The following is a 21,565-nucleotide window of genomic DNA, read 5'->3' as shown; positions in this document are numbered from 1 at the left end:
AGGAAACTGCATATATGTGCATCCAGAATAGTTGTTAACATCATATCACTTGACTTTTGTCATTTTCAAATGAATATCTCTGAAGCACCTGCTGCATTTGCTATGTTAATCCTATTCCCGACCCATTCTGGCCTCTTTGCACTTTTTGAAGATGGAGTTCCATTTTCAAGTGGTGCTTTCCACTTCTCCTGTTTTCACTTTACATTGGTTAAAATCCAGTCTTTGGGTCAAGTGTACTCAAAGATCAATATGGTTCCTGGGATGGTTTGTTTGTGGTAAAATATGCACCATGTGTCAGGTGCTGTCTCTTAGGTGTGCAAGTGACTACCTGCATCCCACAGCTGTTCCTTTTCTTATATCAATGAAATAAATGTTACACAAGTGAAGTTGGTAAAGGCACTAGTCTCCATTTGTGTTTGATTTACTCCTAGACAGTTTTGCCCAATGTGACCCTCATTTCTCCATGGTCTGTTGCGCATTGCCCTCTAGTCCTGCCCCTTTGTCGGCCATTGTACACACAAGTGCCCTATATTGCCCTGTGTTGCCCCAGAACTGCCTTATTGCCAACTGACATGCCCACAGGTAATTCTCATTTGCCCAGGTTTTGGACCATTACACCACACTGCTGTAAGACCTGTCCCTTTCCTCTGAGGTCACAACATGTAAAGTTCTTTGTTCCCATTTGTGCTCCATTCCAATCCCTTTCCGCCAAAATGACCCCATTGCTTCCATTGTTGCCCTATGTTGCGCATAATACCCCCAGTAGTTCAGTATTGAAATCCAGTTTTGCCCTGTATAACTGATTGTACCCAAAACTGTCCTGCATTGCTCTCAGTTGGGCTCTATGCCATTCACATTAAGCCAGAACTGTGTTTTTTCCACATGACTTTCCCACAAGCCACTCTCAATACCCACAGTTTTGGGCCACGCCACTCTCATCGCTCTCAAATCTGCCTTTTCCCTTTGACTGGCCCATTTTCTGACAGTAGCATTCTATATTTTGCTGTCTCACACCCTCCATTCTGAGTGTTGGGGCATCACCCCATCGCCCATTATAGACAGATAGTCATGGCCTGAAACATGTAGTTTTGCCAAAAGGGTCCTCACCCAACATTTCTTGTGTCTCAAATTTTTTCATTCTCTGCTAACACTGTTTCTATGATGTATTTCCCCCTAACCAACAATCTCTCCTTATTTCCTGCTACCACCTTTAGTAGTCTACATTTTCTCCCTTCTATTTGTATTCTCTCTCCATAAATGTTTCCTCTCACACCTTTGTCTTCCAATGACTCCCACATTCCATCTCCTTGCAAACATAATCACCGAATGACAGCATCATTTATTTATTTATTGGAACGCGCCTCTCGCCCGTGGGCCTCAGGGCGCTCGTGTAAGCAAAAACAAAACAGATGACAAAAGGCAGTTTAGGCAATCCAGAGTGGAATTGAAACCAGAAGGCAAAACATTTAATCTGGATTAAGTAATCTGTCTCCTTACCTCCCCCATCATGCTCTCTCCATCTAAATTCTACTATTTGTATGGTCTTTTTCCCTTTGATGCTTCTTTATTCTCTCTTACATAGTACCTAGTGTCCCATGTTTTATATGCAAATGTTTGTTTATTTCTATCCATTATGTATGATCACCATCTTCCTTTCAGTTCTTTTTCATGTATCTGCTCTGTAGCACCATTCTTTCTTCCATGGCACTTTCCTCTATCTTGGTGTATCATTCTTTGGCCTTTGTTACTCTTACCTTCTGTATGTCTCTTTTCACCTTCATCTCTCCTTTCCCTTACCTACATATTTAATTCCTTTCCTTTTTCTTCCTCTATCTCACACACACATATCTTACTTATAATGTAGGAAAGTCGAAGTTACTAACCAAGATCCAAAGGCAGACCTTTTGTAACCACAAATGATATGCACACCACATCTATTTCACAAGTGACATTAATGCTCACTATGCTGGTCTCACAATGCTCGATTTGTCTTTGCCGATGTTACAAAGCACAATTTTAGGTGGACCGATTGGTCCAATTCTCCAAAAATGTTTATTGCGTTGGCTGTGGCAAGAGGGATGTTTGGGTCCATATACAAAGTGCAACTTGCAAAAGCAGGATGACCTCAGATGAGAATGGATACCGAAGTTCCACTTTCAGTTTTATAATTTTTGAAACTTACAAAAGTCAACACATTTGAAAATTCAAAAAATGCCATTTTATGAGTATAAAATGTTGGATAAATACCTCACTATCCCTAACCTGCCAAGGATTTCCCTGCCAAAAATAAACTAAAGGAAACACTATAACAAAAGGATTCTGTCCCTCGCACTTTATCATACACAATGTAACAAGGTATGTATAGGGCAGTTCAACAACAACAAATGTAACAGTTAAATTCACATTATAATAAATGTTTCTCCTTGAAATCCAGATAAAATCCCCTTCCCCAATGCAAGTAGAATTATTTCAACAGTTACGAAAAGGTTAAGGAAATCCTGTATTGTAACACAGTTCTATCGGTTCCCAATTTAAAAATTCACAGTTCCAATTGGATTACACCAACCTCTTCCGATAGCCTCTGTTTACCAACTTTGTGTTTGACAATATTGAAGATTTCAACAACAGTTCACAAAACAGAGACTTCAACAGCATTTCACACCACACTTGCTTCATTGTTATTAACTTGTCAGCATGACTCTGCATCAATCAACAAAAAAACACAACTTCTTCTTCAAGAGCTTTAACTATACCACAGTACTTAAAAGGCTTCCTTCTGGCCCATTTGCATGCCAGGATTATTAAGACACAGTTATATGTTCTGGTGTACTCTCCGGCCAGAACAGATACAACTACTACAAATAACCTCTGACCTGCTATACTCTCCTGCCAATCCACAGTAGATGACTTTTTGTCAGTACTTCAGTGGTAAAGTTTAAACTCCAACCAAACAATTTAGCAATGTCTTTTTGCTTCACAACTTCAAATATAAGAACCACTTCAAGGGAAACAAGAACCACACTGATGCTATTTTTTTTACACCCATATGGTTACCATATTCACTGCACAGTATGCTCATCTCCTCTAAACGTATTCACTCAGAAGGACAGCCTTCCTGACACTCTTGTTTCTTCCCTTGTCCACTAATCAACTGTTTCAGTTTTAATCTTCTTTGGCTTTGGCAATGTGGGTTTAAATCCTTCTCTCTTAGGACCTCCTTTTCATATGGGCAATAGGTTTCATCAACATGAAAAACACCAACTATCTTCTTTTGGTTTAGGCAATATTGCCCCTTCTTCTTGTTGGCTCTTTGTATGCCCCACAATGTCACAATCATCTGCTTCTGATATGGCAATCATACTTTTACATTGCCATTTGTGCCCCTTTAAATCAGTTTTTTTTCTATTAGTTCGGTATTCAAAAGGGTTTATTTTCACTTCACTTATTTCTTTAATATAGTTTAGGCTCCTGGACTTGTCCAGTAGGCGTACATGGAGCACTCCAGGGTCACTATTTAACAGTAAACTCACCAGGTCTGGTGTGCGCATATACCCACCTCTCTGCCTCCAGGTCCACTGCTTCAGCTTCCCTATGCAGTCTGGGATTCTCTCCTCCCCGGTCCTCTGCTGCTTCCGTCTACCACCTGCAGGACTCTCCTCGCTCCAACAATGTGTCAGTGCTCGCCTGCCACCAGTACTTACAAAACAAGGGGGAACGTTTACAAAAGGTGTGCTTTCTGCTGCGTGACCTCTGCAGCTGCATTCCTTAATGGGAGAGTAATTTCTTCTGACACTTTCTGCTGCGTCCATTCTGCAACACAAGGACTGGAGCAATTTGGACACTCTCAGGTCTGGCATTGACCTTGCACGCCACTGTGGTCCTGGCATCTCTGCTCCAACACGACCTCTGCTTCTGCTGCTGCAACATGGAGGTGGGAAAAACACTCCTCCTTCTACTGCTACTCCTTCTCATGGCCTGCACCAGAAAGGGAGAGCGGGGCTTTGTATGCCTCCTAGTCCTCCCTACTCAGCTGTTAGTCATTCTTCCTAATAAACTACAACCTTTAGTCTTGTGCCTCTGCAGCCATCTTCCTTGTCCCAGTCCTTTTAGAATAATGGGACTTGTAGTCCATCATTTCAAATTCAGTTTTCCTAACATCTTCTAATTTGCAATAAGCTGTTAGGAGGTTGGGGTATTAGGGAAAATTATGTAAAGGGGCATCCCACTCTTCGTGACCTGGTACACCCCATGTAGTCCTCCCGCAGAACACCATCATCGGGGCCAGCACAACCATTTGTATTCTTTGGAAATTAGTGAACATTACAAATGGCAGGAAGAGCGTCCCTTTTGCAACAAATCTAAAGATCTCCAGATGTTGTCTAGTCTTTTTGAAATTCACAATGATTGCATCCGACATGCTTTGAAATCCTTGGCATTGGCTGATCATGCTTCTTGATAGAGTTGAAATATTGACTAGATGTGTCTAAAATCTAGCTTTGAAATTACCACAGTGGCAAAGACATGTGTTTTTTTCTACTTCTTGTTTTGTTCCCTGGTGATGTGCAGATCGCTTTACCCAGTTCAAAATCAAGACTTAGATTATCAATTTATTTTTAGATTCTTTCAAAAGATAAAATGTGTCCAACCTATCTGTACTAAAGAGGGGCGTTATAGATGGTTGATTAAGATGTGTAATAGAGTGTACTCCTTATCTAACCTGATTTGTGACTCTCCTAACAGTGTGGCGGACATTCTGCCCTCAAGAAAGGTTTTGTTATGTAGCTAACACTCAACTACAGAGCTTCACTCCTGGGGCCTACTAACAAATCATAGCTAACTCCCACTCCTCCCCACCTTTCTGCATGCAAACTGTGTTTTTTTTTTTTTAAACTTTTATTTTTGGCGGCAACGGTTACATGGTACACACATCAAGGTAATAAGCAGAAGTGAGAAAGATTAAGTGGAGCAATGCATAAGCTGTTATACATAATCACAGTAATGTCAGACAATAATCACACAATACACATATGAATATAAGTTTATGTTGTAGTGTTGGACACTGAGGGGGTGGGAGATGAGCCAGAGCCGGGTGTGTCTTCACTACGACTGTTAAGGTACGAATTGAATTCTACCCAGATGTTCTTGGGTCGAGAAGTGACGGGGAGCATGGATATAAATTCCTCCTCACAGTTCCATGACCAAGTAAGCATATGGAGCCATGTCTGGTGGGCCGGGGGGAGGGGACTTTTCCAGTTTTGAAGTATGCATTTTTTGGCTATCATGCACCCAATATTAAGAAACTTAACCAGGCGTCTGGTGTCATCCGTTTTCCAGGCTCCAAAGAGGACTGCTAAAGGGTCAGGGTCAATCACTGTGTCAGTAATAGCCGTGAGGGTTACTAGAATGCTTTACCAGAACTCCAGCAATTTGTCACAAGACCAGAACATGTGTAAATGGTCAGCTCCCATCGCTCCGCAGCGGGGGCAGAGTAGTGGCGTGGCCCGGGTGAACCTCGAAGTCCTGTGTGGAGTGTAGTAAAGTCTATTTAAAAGTTTGCACTGCATGGCACGAAAGCGGAAATTGAGGGAGACTTTCTGAGTGTGTAGGCACATATCTCCCCAAACCCTGTCCGATATTTCTAGATCTAATTCGCCAGCCCATTCATCACGTGCCCTGAGAGTGGGAGTAGGGGTAGCCTCCTGTAGGATCTTGTAAAGTGATGAGACTACTCCATGGGCACCTCCAGAATGTGGGCCATTTGGTGCGAAACGCAGCTCGCAGTCTGTGGTATTGGAGGGTCTCCAAAGCGGACCCGGTGTGCCCCGGTTTCCAAGTTTGGGGGTCGATGAACCTGCCCTCGAGGTAGAAGTCCGTCAGTGCTTGGTAGCCCAGCGTCCCCCAGTGTCGGGCCAATGCCGCATCATGAGTGGGTTCTAAGCCGGGGAAGGCCCACACAAGGAGCCACTTGTAGTACGGAGAGGCTTCAGATGTCTGAAACCGCAAGCGAGCCCAGGCTTGAAGGGTCGCGCTGATTGGGTCAATGGGAGAGTCAGGTATGTATTGCCGATGTAGTATGAGGGACATTAGGTTGACACTAGCAGCTGCCAGTCGTTCCAGTTTGATATGGGGACGCACCGGAGTTCCAGGGTACCAGTGAGTGGCATGTTGGGCCTGGGCCGCGGACCAATAAAGTAACAGGTCTGGAGCCGTGAGTCCCCCTTGCCTATATGGGAGTGCCATGTCCGTCCATTTTTTGCGTACTGCGCCAGAGTGCCAGAGGAACTGTGCACATAGTGCGTGCAGTCTAGTAAAGTATTGCCTCCCGGGCCAAACGGGGACGTTGCTAAACGTGTATAGAAGTTTGGGGAGTAGGATCATTTTAATGAGGGAGAGCCGTCCAGCAATGGATAGTGGGAGGGCACGCCACCGTAAAAGTTTAGTCTCAGCTATTTGTGATATCGCGGAATAGTTATCGGCGATGAGGGTGGATTTGTCTAGCGATATTTGCACACCCAGGTATCTAACACCATTCGGTGACCAGCAGAGGGGGTATTCAGTGGTGGGTTGCTGGGTGGAAGTAGTGAGCGGGAAGATCTCTGATTTGGAATAGTTAATAGTGAAACCGGAGTGGGTGCCAATGCGGGTGATGTCCCTCAGTATGGGGTCAAGGTGTGTTGCAGGGTCTCTGATGTACAGCAAAACATCATCCGCATAGAGAGAAATAATTTCGGGACTGTCTTTCAGTCTTATTCCCTTGCGGGCGTGATGGGCACGGACATAGTCTGCCATCGGCTCTATTACTAGGGCAAATAGAATAGGGGAGAAGAGGCATCCCTGTCGGGTGCCCCTGAAGAGTGTGAAGAGGTCAGAAGTCAGTGTATTGGTTCTAACCCGCGCCACAGGAGAAGTGAACAACAATTTGATGAACCTAATCATGTTTGGGCCTATGCCCATGGTCTCCAGCAATAGCCATGTGTATTTCCAGGAGACCATATCGAAGGCCTTCTGGGCATCAAGCGTGACCGCCACAGCTTGTACATTTTGATCAATGCGGGACATCACGTTGAACAATCTCCTGCTATTGTGAGAGGTAGATCTTCCGGGTACAAAGCCGGCCTGGTCTTCATGAACTAAATACGTCATAATGGGCAGGAATCGGTTAGCTATAATTTTTGCGAAAATCTTTGTGTCAAGATTCATAAGGGAGAGGGGTCTGTAGGAACCACATTCATTGTCAGGTTTGCCAGGCTTGAGCAGCACAGTAATGGCTGCTTCGCGCATGGAGAGGGGGAGGATAGAGGCTCGGAGCGACTCGTCCCAGACCTCAAGCAGCCTGGGGGCGATTATGCCGACGTGCTCTTGGTAGAAATCGGCGGTTAGGCCGTCAGGTCCCAGGGCCTTGCCTTTGGGCAAGTCAGAGATGGTTGTTACAATTTCATCTAGTGTGATTGGGGAGTCCAGTTCGTCACGAGTTGCGGAGGAGATCTCTGTGGTGGGGATCTGGTCGAGGAGCTCACGCATATGTTGTTCTGTGTGTTCAGCGGGTTGAGAGTAGAGGGATCTGTAGAACTCAGCGAACGTGTCTAGGATTTGTTGGTCAGCCCATTGTGCGTTGCCATTTTTATCTTTAATAGAGGTGATCTGCGTCCTGCCAGATTCCCATTTTAATAGCGTCGCTAATGTTTTCCCAGGCCTGTCTCCCTCGCCATACTTCCTGGCTGCCTGCGGGCGAGTAAAGTATTGTGTTTCACTGACGGCTAGCTTGTTGTATGCTGGAGTTCATCGGAGACCTGAGCAAGTATGGCGGGGACCGCCCCAGTGGCACATTGTAGTTCCAATTGCTTCAATTTAGTTTCAGATCGACCCAATGCGGCTCTGATTGATTTCAGCACCCCAGCCTCCCGGGAGATAGACATACCCCTAATATACACTTTGAAGGCGTCCCACCTAACTGCAGCCGAGGTGTCCGAAAGAGTGTTGCGTTCAAAGAAAGACTGAATGTCCGCAAGTATTTCAGCCCTAAATACAAATCCCTAAGGGCCTCGGATTTGAAACGCCAGGTGGTGAAGGTCGGGACAGGTATCCCCAGCCTTGCCGAGAGTGTAATCGGGGGGTGAACAGACAGTGTGCGAGGTAGAATCTGGGCTTCCACCACCCCACCCATGACTCCTTTTGATACCAGAAATAGGTCTATCCTAGAGGAGCTATCGTGGACTGATGAGTAGTAGGTGTAGTCTCTCCGTTGGGGGTATAGCTTCCTCCAAGCGTCGCAGATGTCAAGTGTCATAATGTGGTCTTGCAGTCTGCGTGCAGCACCGGACAAGGAGCGATGAGCAGTTCCGGTTCTGTCCAGGACCGTGTCAAGGATAAGATTAAAATCCCCACCCCACAGGATAGGTACGCCCACATATCCCAGCAATATGGTGGTGATATTGTCGAAAAATTCGGGGGAATCCACATTGGGGCAGTAGGTATTAACAAGTAGATATTCTTTGTTAGCCAGAGTGCAGTGCAGTATTGCATACCGTCCCTCGGGGTCGGTGTAGCTTTTGTGCAGTGTAAACTTAATGGACTTGTGGATCATCGTTAGAACACCCCTGGATTGAGTGGAATAGGAGGTGAAGAATCTCGCCGGTCCCCATGCAGGGGCCATAGTTCTTGGTATGGGGCCATTGGAGTGCGTCTCCTGTAGGAGCAGTAACTTGCAGTTGTGTCTGTTAGCATAAGCTATGATTTTACGGGCCTTGGTGTGATTGCTTAGCCCACGGACATTCCAGGACATTATGACGGTAGACATTGCAGCAGTAGATATCCTATTGAACTGCACACATTTTTAGTGGACATCCCAGACCCAACAGTGGTGTTTGCCCCAACATTTGAAGTCGAACAGACATTCATGGACGTTTAATGCTCGCACCATGCAACCTCGTATGCCTTTTTTAGATAACCCCCCGTCCCCACCCACCACCCTCACCACTAACCCAACTTTAGTAGTGTAGACGCCAACCCACCCTACCTGTGCACCGCCGGATCGACCCCAACCTGATCCAGCTAGTGCAGGAGCCCAACAGGGGCTAACCCATAACAAAAGTATAAAAAACAGTGCAATCGCAATAGGGTGTGCTATTGCCGTGCGCTAGCACGCTTAGAGCCCAAGGGATCCGTGAGAAAACAAGCAGTGTTTGCGGTATAGAAGTGCATGTCGCTGCATCTATCAGTGGCCGTGCCGGGCCCGGGTGTGGATCAGAGGAACGTTACGCTCAACAACATTAGGAAGTCAACATGGTCAAGATGAGTAGTTCAACACTATGGTAATTTGACAGTGCGTTTCTAAAAGATAAGGTGCTGTGAGCACAGCCAGGGCTACATAGGAAATGTGAATAGAACAACCAGATACTGGTGTAGCCATCTGGACGGCTGGCCATAGGACGATCAGAGGGAGCAAGCCTCGGATGGAGTTCAGTCACTCTGCATCATACCCTCGGCGGGTGAATGAGGGGGAATGTGTGCCTCTATGAATTTCACCGCCTCCGCAGGCACCGTGAAGAAGTAAAGTTTGTTGTTAAATGTGAACTTCAGACGTGCAGGGAATAGGATGGCATAGGGAATGTTTCTCTCCTTGAGCAGTTTCTTGACTCCAAGGAATTGGCGACGTTCCTGCTGGACTCCAGTCGAGAAGTCAGGGAAAATACAGATCACCTGTGAGTCCATTCTGAGCTCGCCCTTCTCACGTGCGAGACGGAGGATCTGGTCGCGATCTTTAAACCTCAGGATTTTTGCAATAATGGGTCTTGGAAAGTCTCCAGGACTAGGACGCGGGGCCAGTGCCCTGTGAGCCCTCTCGATCGTGAAGAAGGGGGACATATCCGGGTTGCCCAATAGGTCCTTCAAGAGGTTCTCGACAGCCAGTTCGAGTCAGCCTTTCAGTGCGTTTTCCGGGACCCAAATAATACGTATGTTATTCCTCCTCGATCTGGATTCGAGGTCATCGCACTTAGCCTTCACTGATTTCATGTCCGTGACAAGGGTGGCCACTGTACTGTACAGTGTGGCTATAGTGTCCTCGCTGGCACCAATTCTATTTTCGGCCTCAGTGATTCGAGTCCCCTGTTGATCCAACTTGGCTTTAAGAGATGCCATATTTGCATTGATGTCATCCAGCTTTTCATGAAATGCAGCGAAGTTTCTGGCCATAGTTTCCATCATGACCGTCAGGTCCACCTGAGGCCCCTCCGCAGGGAGCGGCGTGTCGGTCTGGTCGCATGAAGAATGGGCCGATTCAGATCTCGTGGTGGCTTTTGCAAATTTATCCATAGCTCCAGTCTTGCTGGTATTCCTGGATCTGTTGGACATTATGTGGTATGAGGACTTAGACACTATATATGAGCTGGGGCTATGCAGAGTAAAAGTTAAATGGAGGAAACCGCTGAGGGTGTAGCAGTAACTCACAGGATCGTTCGGAGCGTATTATCAGGGCCGGCAGTGTCAGGGGAGATGCCCATGTAGTGTGCCTCAATAGGTAACAGGAGGACGGGCCGGTGTCGCTAGGCCCCAGGGGCGTGTAGCACAGGTGAGGGCGAGTGGGCCGCAAGTGGAGCGGAGATTACAGGGATGCCTGCCCGCACGCGGCAGTCACCCCGACTCCTCACCTCAAGGCTGTGCTAAATCCAGATGGCAGGGTCCCCAGCGATTCCACTCGTGTCACATGCGTCTGGCGGCACAGCAGTGCACCGCGACGTTTCCTCGTCTCAGGCCCCACGGGTAGCCGTCTTCGGGGGCCCCGCGGAGACACAGGAAGGGAGCCAGGCACCGACGCCTCGAGAGCGCTGAGCGGCGGATAGCCACAGGAGATCTCAGGCGGCGAATTCCGATGCGGGATCCACCCACGCGTAGCAGGGCAGTGAAGGCGGCCCCAGTGCTCTAGAACAGCCTCAGCCCCCAGGCAACGGCAGGCCAGCGACCGAGTGAGGGAGGTGGCAGGAGGATCACGTGAGCCGCAGGGCCGCAGGCAGCGGCGGGCCCCGACCTCGTAACCGCTCGGCAGCAGCGCAGCGGCCTAGTCGGCCCAGTACGGGGGGCAGCGCCGTCGGTCAAACCCAGGCTCGGAGGGTCCGATCGGGTCAGAATTTCACAGGCAGGTAGCTCCAGGTGTCTGGAAGGCAGGAGTCGGTTTTGAAGATGGGGCAAGATGTCAAACCGCAGATGGAGACAGATATAAAGCGGCAGCACACGGAGCTAGAAAGCTAAGCAGCCATTTTGTCGGCTGCTCAACAGCGCCCCGCGAACTATGTTTTAACAAGCAGGGCAAATGCGTTTATTTTTAATGTTGGGCAGGAAGGTGAGGACTATGATGAGTCAGGAGGGTATAGGAGAAATGCAGTTTATGTAATCAAACATTACTTTACATCCTCCTGCCGCTCTGTGATCCTAATAGTTTGAAGATATACTAGCAGCTCCAAGCCACTTCACGGAAAAAAAGACCAGTACTCAAAGAGTGCTGCGAATAAAGTATTTTAATCAGAATTGCATTTCCTCACAAGGATCAATCAAGAATCAAAAGGTAGATGAGATAAGACCCCCTACTGAGAGTCAGGACTGTCAGAAGATGGTATGACATGATGCCTAGCTGGTTGCTTTTCAGAAAGCCAGCACAGAGTCACCTTGGGCCTCTGTCCAGAGGTTGCCATTCTCTGGGTTCACCTTTCGTGTAGCAAAATATGGAGCTGAAAATAAGCTTGGCTATGTGCCTTCAAAACGTTGTATCTACGCCAGCTGCTACTGGATAAAGCATGTTTCTCGCAGTTCACTGACCCCTCATATGCTCCTAACAATGAATAACAATGAGTCCACTTTTCTGAAGAATGTTCAATGTCTGTATATTACTAAGCCCCTTGGGCCAACTAGAGAGTATAGGTGAACCTCTTACGGAGAATGGGAATGCCAGTGGAAGACTGAGAAGACAATATCCAGGTTCAGATTCAATGTCAAGCCGATCGTTTCTAGTCCGACTGCTAAGATCATCATGTCAGGGAGTAAATTCAAATAGGCATCTGGTTACAAATAAGGTACTTACTCCGATGTGTCAAGTCAATGAAATTGCTTCCAAGATGGAGCTCTTAAGCTCACGTCATCCACGGTAGATTTGATCGAAAATATTTGACCTAATTGAGAAGTGACCGGATCTATTTTAACGAAAATCGAAATTAAGTTTTTACTTTTTAAACTTTTTCTTTTTTGTAATGCGAGTGGAGACCCCCCTTACTCCTCCCTACCCTAACATTTACACTCAACCCACACCCCACCTGTTATGCACTACACATACACCACATTACCTACCATTTTCAGTCAAATAAATGTGGCCACTTCTCCTTATGTAAACATGCATTCGGTTAAATCTACGGTATCGTCATCCAATGGTTTGAATGGCCTTACTGAAGCTCATGGAGGACCAATGAAAGCATAGGTATAGGATACAGGAAGCCTGCCTACAAGAATGCTGAATGGATACGTCACTTCCCTCCAAAAGTCTCATACTGATCCATCCTTGCGGTTCATCCTCCAACTCGTCATTCCAAGGCACTGTATTATTGACTAAGGAAGGTTAACACATCTGATTGATGAAATAACTATCAGGAACTAACTTCAGAGGGGAATGAAAAGATAGGCGTGTCAGAAGAGAAGTCTAGGGCATCCTGCAATAGAATGGAGCCACTAGCAGCACCTGGAACATCCTGTGCTGGATTTTCCACAGCACTCAAGGCAGCAGGGCAAACGATAGGAAGGTTTACAGCATACCCTGCAGCCATTGGTCGGTATGGGAATCCACCATCTGGCCAAAGAGCACAACACCAGAGTAGAAGAAAATTGAATTCCGATGCAAAAAGATCCAGCCATTGAAAACCCCCTTATCTATTAGAAGACTGAATGTTCAAGGTCCCAAATCAATTTTTTACTGAAGGATGAAAACTCAGCTCAGGTGGTCGCTGAGATGATCCCCCATCCCAGGATACAAACAGCCATTATGGGAGCAAAGATGATTTGCTGTTCAAGAACGCACCTGCCAGGATAGATAGTCCAGTTGAATTGGCATCTTGCATTCTTGCTTGTGCGGCTATGCCCTGACAACTTGATTGCTGCATTGAAGCAATGCCCTCTTGTCTGTGATTAAGGACTGGAATATTTGGATTGCATTAAAGATAGCCATTAAACCCCTCAACTTTGAAGATTTAGTACTCAGTTGCTGTCCATTGTCCATCCTTGCTATCTGCTATTAGTCACTTCCCATCCCACCAAGTTGGTATTCACTGGCTTGACCACTGGAGGTACGAAGGCAAAATGTACTCCTCTTATTGGGTTCCTGTATTCCAACCACCAGGTAATGCTTCTGGTGATCCCCAGCAGTAATCTAGCATTCTTAATATGTCAATGGTCTTATGTGCTGTAGAATAGGGAGCATGTGAAGATTGGCCAATGGAACAGTTGATGTGCATGCCACTTTGTCCCCCTGAGCCCGTTACCAAGTGAGGGTCACAGCTGTCTCCAAGTGAAGGGGCCAAGGCAGATGACGCCAATGAGCATGACTGGTAATAGAACCTTCTGTGAGTCTGTTCAGAAATGGGCTCCATAAAACTGTGAAATCCTGAGCTGGGGTGAGAAGATACTCTGTGAAGTTTATCTGGAATCCAAGAACCTGAAGGAAATCACCCACTTTCCTCCTGTGTGTGTTGGCCCCTTTGTGAATCAACACCGGAAGCAACCAGACTTGAGGACAAGTGTGTAAGGCTGAAAAGAAGTACTAGAATCTAGACGGTTGATAGCCCCATCATGGATCTTAAGAATTTCTGGCAACTCTCCAAGAGAGGAATGTGCAGGTAAATGTACTTTATGTCAATTGATGGAAGTCAATGTCTTTGTTACATTAGCAATATGATATGTTGCAGTTTCCATCCTGAAAGGGTGATATCTGACGGAACAGTTCGATCTCTTTAGATCTGATACCAGACTGAACTCTCCAGATAGCTTTAGAACCAGACACATTGGTTAGAAATACAACATTATGCGAGTCTCCCAGACCTATGAGATGGGGTTTATAGTGATTGCATCGAATGCCAAAGCATTGAATGCCCTAGCATCTAAAAAGAAAGCAACGAAAAAAAGCATTGAATGCATTTTCTTTTCATTTTTTTATGGGGTTGGTCCCCCCAAACCCCTGTTTTCTTACCCCTTAAAACCATTATAATTAAAATAAAACCTTTACCTTTGAAAAAAATGCATTTGATGCTTTTTTCTGATGCATTTTTTCGATGCTTTTGGCATTCAATGCTTTGTATTCGATGCAATGACTGGATACCATGAGATGGCCTTTTTTGGTCTACAAGGCTTTGAATCGGACATCTCAGAAGAGGAGTTACTTGGTCCTTGGACTTTGGGCTTCATGGGTAGATCTTGAAAATCTATGGCATAGCCCCTGGGTAAACTTTTCTGCAGGCTACCTATGTTCCTTTGAACATAGGTAGCATGCACCCTACTGGCTCTTATTTCTGAATTCCACACAGATAATCTTGCTTTAGGATGAGAGGGGTGATGAGTGCTGGATGACCGGTGGCGGAAAAAACGCTCTCTTCCACAAAAAGGAGTCCTTAACAATGTAGAGGACTCTGGTGCAGAGAAATTACAACCTGACATGTATGAAGTAAAGGATTCACCCCATGCGTTGTAAGGCATGTTTGTGGTCATTGAAAGACTTTTCAATGAAGGTGTCCAACTAAGCACCAAAGAGGAACGCACTCCGAAAAAGGCAGTTTCATCAGTGAAGGGGTTCACTCCACTTCAGCTTTATAGTTCCATAGGCAAAGCAAGCGGCCGGCTGCTGTGCTTAAAGTTCCACCAGAGTCAGCTCCCCTGAGGATATCATAATTCCTGTCCATGATATATTGGGCCTCTCTCACCATGATTTCCATGAATGCAGCTATATGTAAAATCTCCATGTAGGCAGCAACAGATCCTGGAATTCGACTAGAAACAATGAGCTTACCGTGCTGAATAAGAGCCAACATAAAATATATAAACTGTTGACTATGTCCTTTTCAGGACATTTTCTATTTTACAGTCCATTGTTATCTACTGGGATACGCTCCTTCGGGGAAAAAATCGATTGCCCAATAACATCACCCCATGGCGGATTAGCCTTAACATTGCTACAGTGTGTTGTGCCAAATCCTTCCAATGGATGCAACTTACACCGGCATCATGGGAATAAATGCCTCTCTGAACACTTCTTCCGGTTTAAAGGTCTTTATGGAAGGTACAAGCTACACCGGAAGCCTCTTTGAATTGCTTGAGGATCTTCATCGCCATAGCATGGGTGGGGATTGGGAATGCTGAACTATAACGCATGTGATACTGGACAATATAAAGTCCTCCATTGTCACACATTGGCTAGAAATGCTAAGCCCACTGCAAATGTCACCATCTACCACGTAGAGACTGTACAGGTTTTATGCTGCAACCGCAGGTGCCTGTGCTGCACCTGCCTACCCGCCATAAAACACATCAGAACCAGAAGCCCTACCCCCACAGTATAAACCAAGGCCTTCGATCTGCAACTGTGTGACCATCAATTAGAGGTCTGTAGAAACTGAACACCCATCAACCTGCAATAGAACAGCCCTGTTAACTCCCGTGAAAAACATCACCTATTCTTGAACCTCTTGGGGCGTAACAGCATTACCCTGTATTTGAGGCGTGGGGGTTCTGTGATGTTGCTAACCTAGCTCTCCATCAGGGCCAGCCAGGGTCTCACCACATGCAGGGTCGGACTGGGGCATAAAACTGTCTCGGGCAACAATGAAAAAGTGTCCCACAGTTGCACACCCTACCAGCGCTTGACACCTGATGTCTGCACTTACCCTTGCACTTGCCACCAGCCGCCGCACCTTTTACTTATTGTTTGTATTTAGTCTATTTTAACTGTTTCTGCCATGTAATGCACTGCCCCCTCCCTCTTTCCCCTGCACTTTTCCCCTTCGCCCTTCCCCTGCGCTTGCGCGATCTCAATGTCACCTGGCCTAGTAAGATCTTTGTCCCTGTCTTCCCTCTGTTCCTCCTCCCTTGCCTCGTTATAAATGCCATATCATATCTCATATCACATGGCAATTCATTCCTTTTGTGACAGACTGTTTGACTAGTACCCAAGGTTTTTTTGGGGGATAAAATGTGATGCAAATTGTACAATTTAAACAATATTTAATCAGGGAGAATGGTAAAAACGACTAGCCGCATAGTGAAGTAACTCATCAAACTGGCCCACATTGGCCAAAAATGGGGCCCACTTTGATTTTAAAAAAACTGACCCATAATAGCATTTTGCGGTTTTGGTTCGGGCATTGCCCTATTGCCCTATAAACCGGTCTGGGCTTTGCCACTCAGCAACAAAGGCAACTGCCTTAGCATCAGCATTCGCTGTAGTGTTTTGTGAGTGAGAAAATGGCAGGATCTGAATTTGTCAGGCTATACCTTACACATTGTAATGATTGATATCTGGCATGTGAGGCTGTAAAAGGCATAAGATGGCAAGAAGCTTCATTTAGCAAGGTATGGCAGCAGCTGGGAATGTGGGGCTGTATTCAGCATATAATGACTGCTTGGCATGCAATGCTATAACTGTGACCAGACGTATGCTGGTTATGGGTGTAGCCCTGCCCTGTCACATGAACTCATCCAGAGCTTTAAAAAAAAGTTTTGGTAATTAAAATTGTCTGTGTATACTTTATCATCTATGTGTTCTTTTTTTTTTTTTTTTAATCATGAACTAATTCAAGTTTTTACATATGAAGCATCGCTTCCTGTGATGTCTTCAGGGGCACGGGTCATGTGATTCCACTTCCCGTGACGTCACCAGAGTCAGAGGGCACGTCATGTAACGTCCTGTGTGCGATGTCACTTCTGTGGTGCCTGCCATTATGGTGAACCGGCCGCATGAGTAAAGAAAACATTTGTTAGTTATGCTAAGAAAATCTGACTTGAATGCAGAAGGCCCTTCAACCTGTGAGGGCTATGATGAGGAAGGCTTGTGGGAGTTGATCAGGCCCAGAAACCCAGAAACGTTCATTTGGAGTCCTGTCGCAGAGGCAGTTGCTTGAAAATTCAGTCTTCTGCAGTTTAAGCAGTTCTGTTTGTGCTCCTTGCATGTTGATGGGCCTGCTGCCTCTCATGAACTTCAATTTCACACTCGACCTTTTTTTTCCTTCAGGTTTTCATCAATTTTGCACAGGCCGGAGCCAGCCCGGACAACTCGAATGCCAACCCCCAGGTATTCACCCAGGTCGTAGTGTCCTGACCAGAACACCTGTTGCCCACTCTCTGAACTTTCCTTCGATTGCAGAAGGGTTGGATCCAACTCAAAGCAACATACAATGCAAACGTCAAGAAAAGAAGAAGTCGCTTCAAGCGATTGGCTTTTGGCAACTTTGTGAAACATGGCCAAGTGGCCTTTTTTTTCTCAATGGGATTATATACTTTTGCTATTTACATAGCTTCCTTAACCCCTTGAATGCCAGGATACCCTCCAGCTGGAGGGTGATTCAGTGTCGAGGCTGAAAGCTCTCTTTTAAGAAAGGGCCCAGAAGAGGGTATTCCTTTGACAGAGCCATTGAGAAAACAAAATGGAGCCGGTCAAGAGAGACACAATGAAACTCCAAGTAAATTTCACAGTGCATGAAAGAGGAATTCAAATCGAGGACAATAATTGCACCAAATCGAGGAGAGAATTTAAAGTCGGAGCCGGGAGGATAGATCAGGGGAAAAGCGTTTGTCATGGACACAGGGTCCTGGTCCCGCATTTAGAAGATGGGCTCCGGTATTAAGTGCGTTATAAAAGATTGATTAATTAATCAAGGTCAACGAAGTGCAAAATGCTTCCCATTTAGTTATGTTTGCTAGGAAATGCAACCAAGCGTTATTTATTGTTGTGAAATGTTTTAAATGTTTTTTTTCACATTGGATAAATCACCCGATTTACAGATAACCAGTGGAGCAAGGTTAAGCGCCAGGATGTTGCCCATTTGGCGACTTTGAAGACAAAGAACCTAAATGTCCAGACCCTTACAAAAGCACTTTCCTCAGATCCACCTCCGTAGGATTTCATAATTTATTATGTGTGATTTATTTGAATATATGATTCGTATTTTTCTGAAATTCATTTTAGAGGCGATCAACTGTTTCCAAAACAGGTTTGCTTGTTGGAGAAGACTGTTTGAAACCCAGGTACTTGTTTACAAAGCTCTTCTTTAATTAAGAGCAGCACATGTCCATCAGTAAACCGCGGGCCCACAGCATTCAGGGAAATGGGTAAAGGAATGCTTCTCATGATTAGACTCTTCTTAGACTGTGATTAAACTCCTAACTCAGGCACTTTATGCATCTGGCTGTAGTTTATACCATGTATCAGAACTTTTCCAAATGTGTTTTTCTTCCTTCCATCATGTACTGTAGCTTTCAAAGCAACCCGGCATGGCATCAACGTTCACAATGCATATTGGTACTTGTAGTTCGAACTGCCAGAGACACATCGTAGTTGGCCTACGAATCCTTGAAGGACGGTGGATTCGACGTGGCAATTGTAATCCCTACTGCTCATTGTTTTGTAGATGCCAATAAAGTTTGATTGACAGCTTTGCAGCCAGGCTGAGGGCCAACCGTTTCCTGGAATATGAAAAGAAAACAGTGTGCCAGCGTACCGAGGTGAATGGCGTGGGGACCAATATGCCAAGCTTTCCTCTACCCAAGATCTAAAACTTGGTTGTTGCCACGCATCTATGCCTAACATGGCATGTTTGTATGTGTTTCACAATCTGCTGTTTATTGTAAAATCTTGATCAGACGTTTGGTAACGCTTTGATTTCAATAAAATCCTACACTGCAAAAAGAATTGTGAATGCAACTGCATAACGCCGCGCATTCCCAGAGTTGCATAGAGCCAGCATGCCCTGTTCCATCCAGTATGCTCTGTTTCAGGCGAGTTAGCAATCCTGTCTGCTCGTGGTCTATCAAGGGGATCCGCAACCTGCGGCTCTTCAGGTGTTTTGCACTACAACTCCCATGCCCTTCACTATTCACTAGGCTGTGCATGGCTGATGGGATGTGTAGTCCAAACCATCCTTGCCTATCACCATAAAAAGAATTTGTCGTTTTAACTGATTCATTTCTGCTTTGCTGCTGAATTAGTGTGTTTAATGTTTTCTTTTTTTGGCTGGCCAACTTGGGACTGTAAGTCTACTTTGTGAGCAGCACAGGGGAAGAATTGTAAGGTCCTCTACTAATGATTTTGTGGAGGGAGAATTGACTTCTAATTTATTTAAAAACAGGTTGGATTTGGACGGTTTGTAACGATTCAATCTGACACGTTATTTTGTCGAGAGCAACAAATAAATTAAATGAGTTTGCAATGTTGTGGTAAAAGTTTTCTTTTGTGGTACGTCTTTGTTCAGAACGGTAGGACATCCCTCGAACGTCAACATAGCAAAGGGGTAACATACATTGTTAAAACCAGGACAGACTGGGATACAGAGAATCCACAATAAAAATAAAATTCTGCAAATCCGATGTTTAGAATGTATTAAATTTAAAAAATTAAAAAATATTATTGTTGATTTGTTCCACACACACATATTCAGACAAGACGCTTCATGGCGCGGGATAGATAATAAGAAACGAGAAGGAGAAAGGAGAGATTGGAGAAGAGAAAAAGAGCAAGGAAGACAAGCATTGGCAATGGCAACAGTTTGGGTTGTGTGTGGGCATGGGAAAGGCACTTGCCAGGCACTACTGCAGTGGTATTAACTGGCCATTGATGGTAGCAGATGCAAAAGTGTGAGAGTATCTTGGCATCTAATAGCAGTGCCAGGCAAATGCCTAATACATATACACAAACCAAAACTGTTGGCTTCGCCAATGCTTATGTTTAACTGGACTTCAGTGAAGGACACACAGAGTACTTGTACGTGGAGTGGCTGAAGCAGACATGGTTAAGGCATTTTTATTACACCAGTAACAGGTTTACAACTCCAATTAAGCCATTAACTCTCAGAAGAAATCTTTGAAAAAACACTGGAGGGCACTTCAAGTACAATGTTTGATGGTAAGGCTTGAATAAAGTGAGTTTTAAGAGTTCCCATGAGGAGGTGTTTTGGGCAGGGAGGAGCAGGAACTGGGTGGCAATGGCCATAGGGATTAGCATGGCCATGGGCCGTGAATGGGTGGACAAATAACCAAACTAACACCTACAAGCTGTGTGTCCCTAATATACCATTTCTTCCTAGCTGTACTCTAATGCAATAGTTTTGCCTTCTAGGTGTTGCAAGCGAAACAGCCAAACTAAAAAAAGGAAAAGGAGGGGCCTATACTATATGAGAAGTGTGTGGGAGAGAGATGAAGGGGAAGATGTTCATTGTTACTAAAGATAAGGGAGCTCTGCAGGGTGCTTTTCTCATAAATAGACTGAATACTTTTTCACATGTTTGGAGTGGATAGCATCTTCTAGTGATATAATACATTGATCACTTACTCGAGGGAATTTCTATGGCTATATCCAGAAATAATCATAAGATATTTAAATTCCACGGTGGTAACGGTATGAAACAAGAACTTTGATATTTTAGCAGAAGCCACTGTTTGGGATATTCTGCTAAGCCTCTTTCCATGCATCCCTCTAAGGGAGAGAGGCAAGTCCTAAAGACCATCCAGTTCAATTTAAGATAGACATCCTAATAGTCAATTGAAGATGATATGCTAAACCGGCAAGTGCATCAAAGCCTGTTGCTTGGTTGTCGTGGACACTGCTCTAGGATACAAGTTCACTGCTCTAGGATACAAGTTCAGTAGAATCATGCAGACGATGCCCATTCCAAACTTGACCAATGACAATTCTTTTTAGCAGAATTGCCATTTTGATTCGGAAATCCAACTCTATCAATTCACCCTCGCAGGGAAACTCAGCATATCCAGCAGGCAGCGCACCACCAGAAGCCAGGACACATGCAGGCTTGAACTCCACTGCTGCAAAAAGTAAAAGACAAGAAAACAAGCCTTCTCTGCCTACACCCCAAGAATATGGAACCTCCTCCACGTCAACATCAGACTCACCCCCACGCTCTTCAATTTAGAATATAACTCAAGACCCACCTCTTCAAGGAGTCTCTCCTCCTCAACACCTAGGTCATCACGTCGCCCCTCGAATTACCCAACTTGCTGGATGCCTCCCTGCCACAGTTGTACCCCTCCTCTGTGCCCCTCTGTATCCTACCCCCCCACGCGGTACATCTGTTACCTTGAAAAACACCCTGTTATGCATCTGTACTGTTGTATACCTCTGTTAAGCGCTCCGTTATGTATCTGTATTGTTGTATACCTCTATAAAGCGCTCCGTTGCTTCTCAAAGCTAGGTCTGCGCTCAATAAATACAATATTAGTACCCAGCGAGGGACAATCAGAAATGCCCCAAAGGCTGTGAGTTTAGGACACTGATGCATACAGTTCCTTTAGAGAGTTGTAAAAGATACAAACAAAT

At 45.4% G+C, this 21,565-nt stretch overlaps 1 protein-coding gene across 1 annotated transcript in view; it reads left to right on the top strand.

Annotated features, from left to right (window-relative positions):
- ABCA12 (ATP binding cassette subfamily A member 12) overlaps positions 1-19,445 on the top strand; it is a 700,854-nt gene extending 681,409 nt beyond the window's left edge. Inside the window, exon 57 of the mRNA XM_069615933.1 lies at positions 17,252-19,445. Coding sequence (XP_069472034.1) covers positions 17,252-17,338 — 87 coding nt within the window. The 3' untranslated portion in view covers positions 17,339-19,445. The remainder of the gene's footprint in view (positions 1-17,251) is intronic.
- The last annotated feature ends 2,120 nt before the right edge of the window (positions 19,446-21,565 follow it).

The sequence above is a fragment of the Ambystoma mexicanum genome, chromosome 9, assembly GCF_040938575.1.
Source record: "Ambystoma mexicanum isolate Mex_15411 chromosome 9, UKY_AmexF1_1, whole genome shotgun sequence".
Classification (NCBI taxonomy): Eukaryota; Metazoa; Chordata; class Amphibia; order Caudata; family Ambystomatidae; genus Ambystoma; species Ambystoma mexicanum.
The sequence above is the reverse complement of the archived record's forward strand: the minus strand, read 5'-3'. Positions and strand labels throughout refer to the sequence as shown.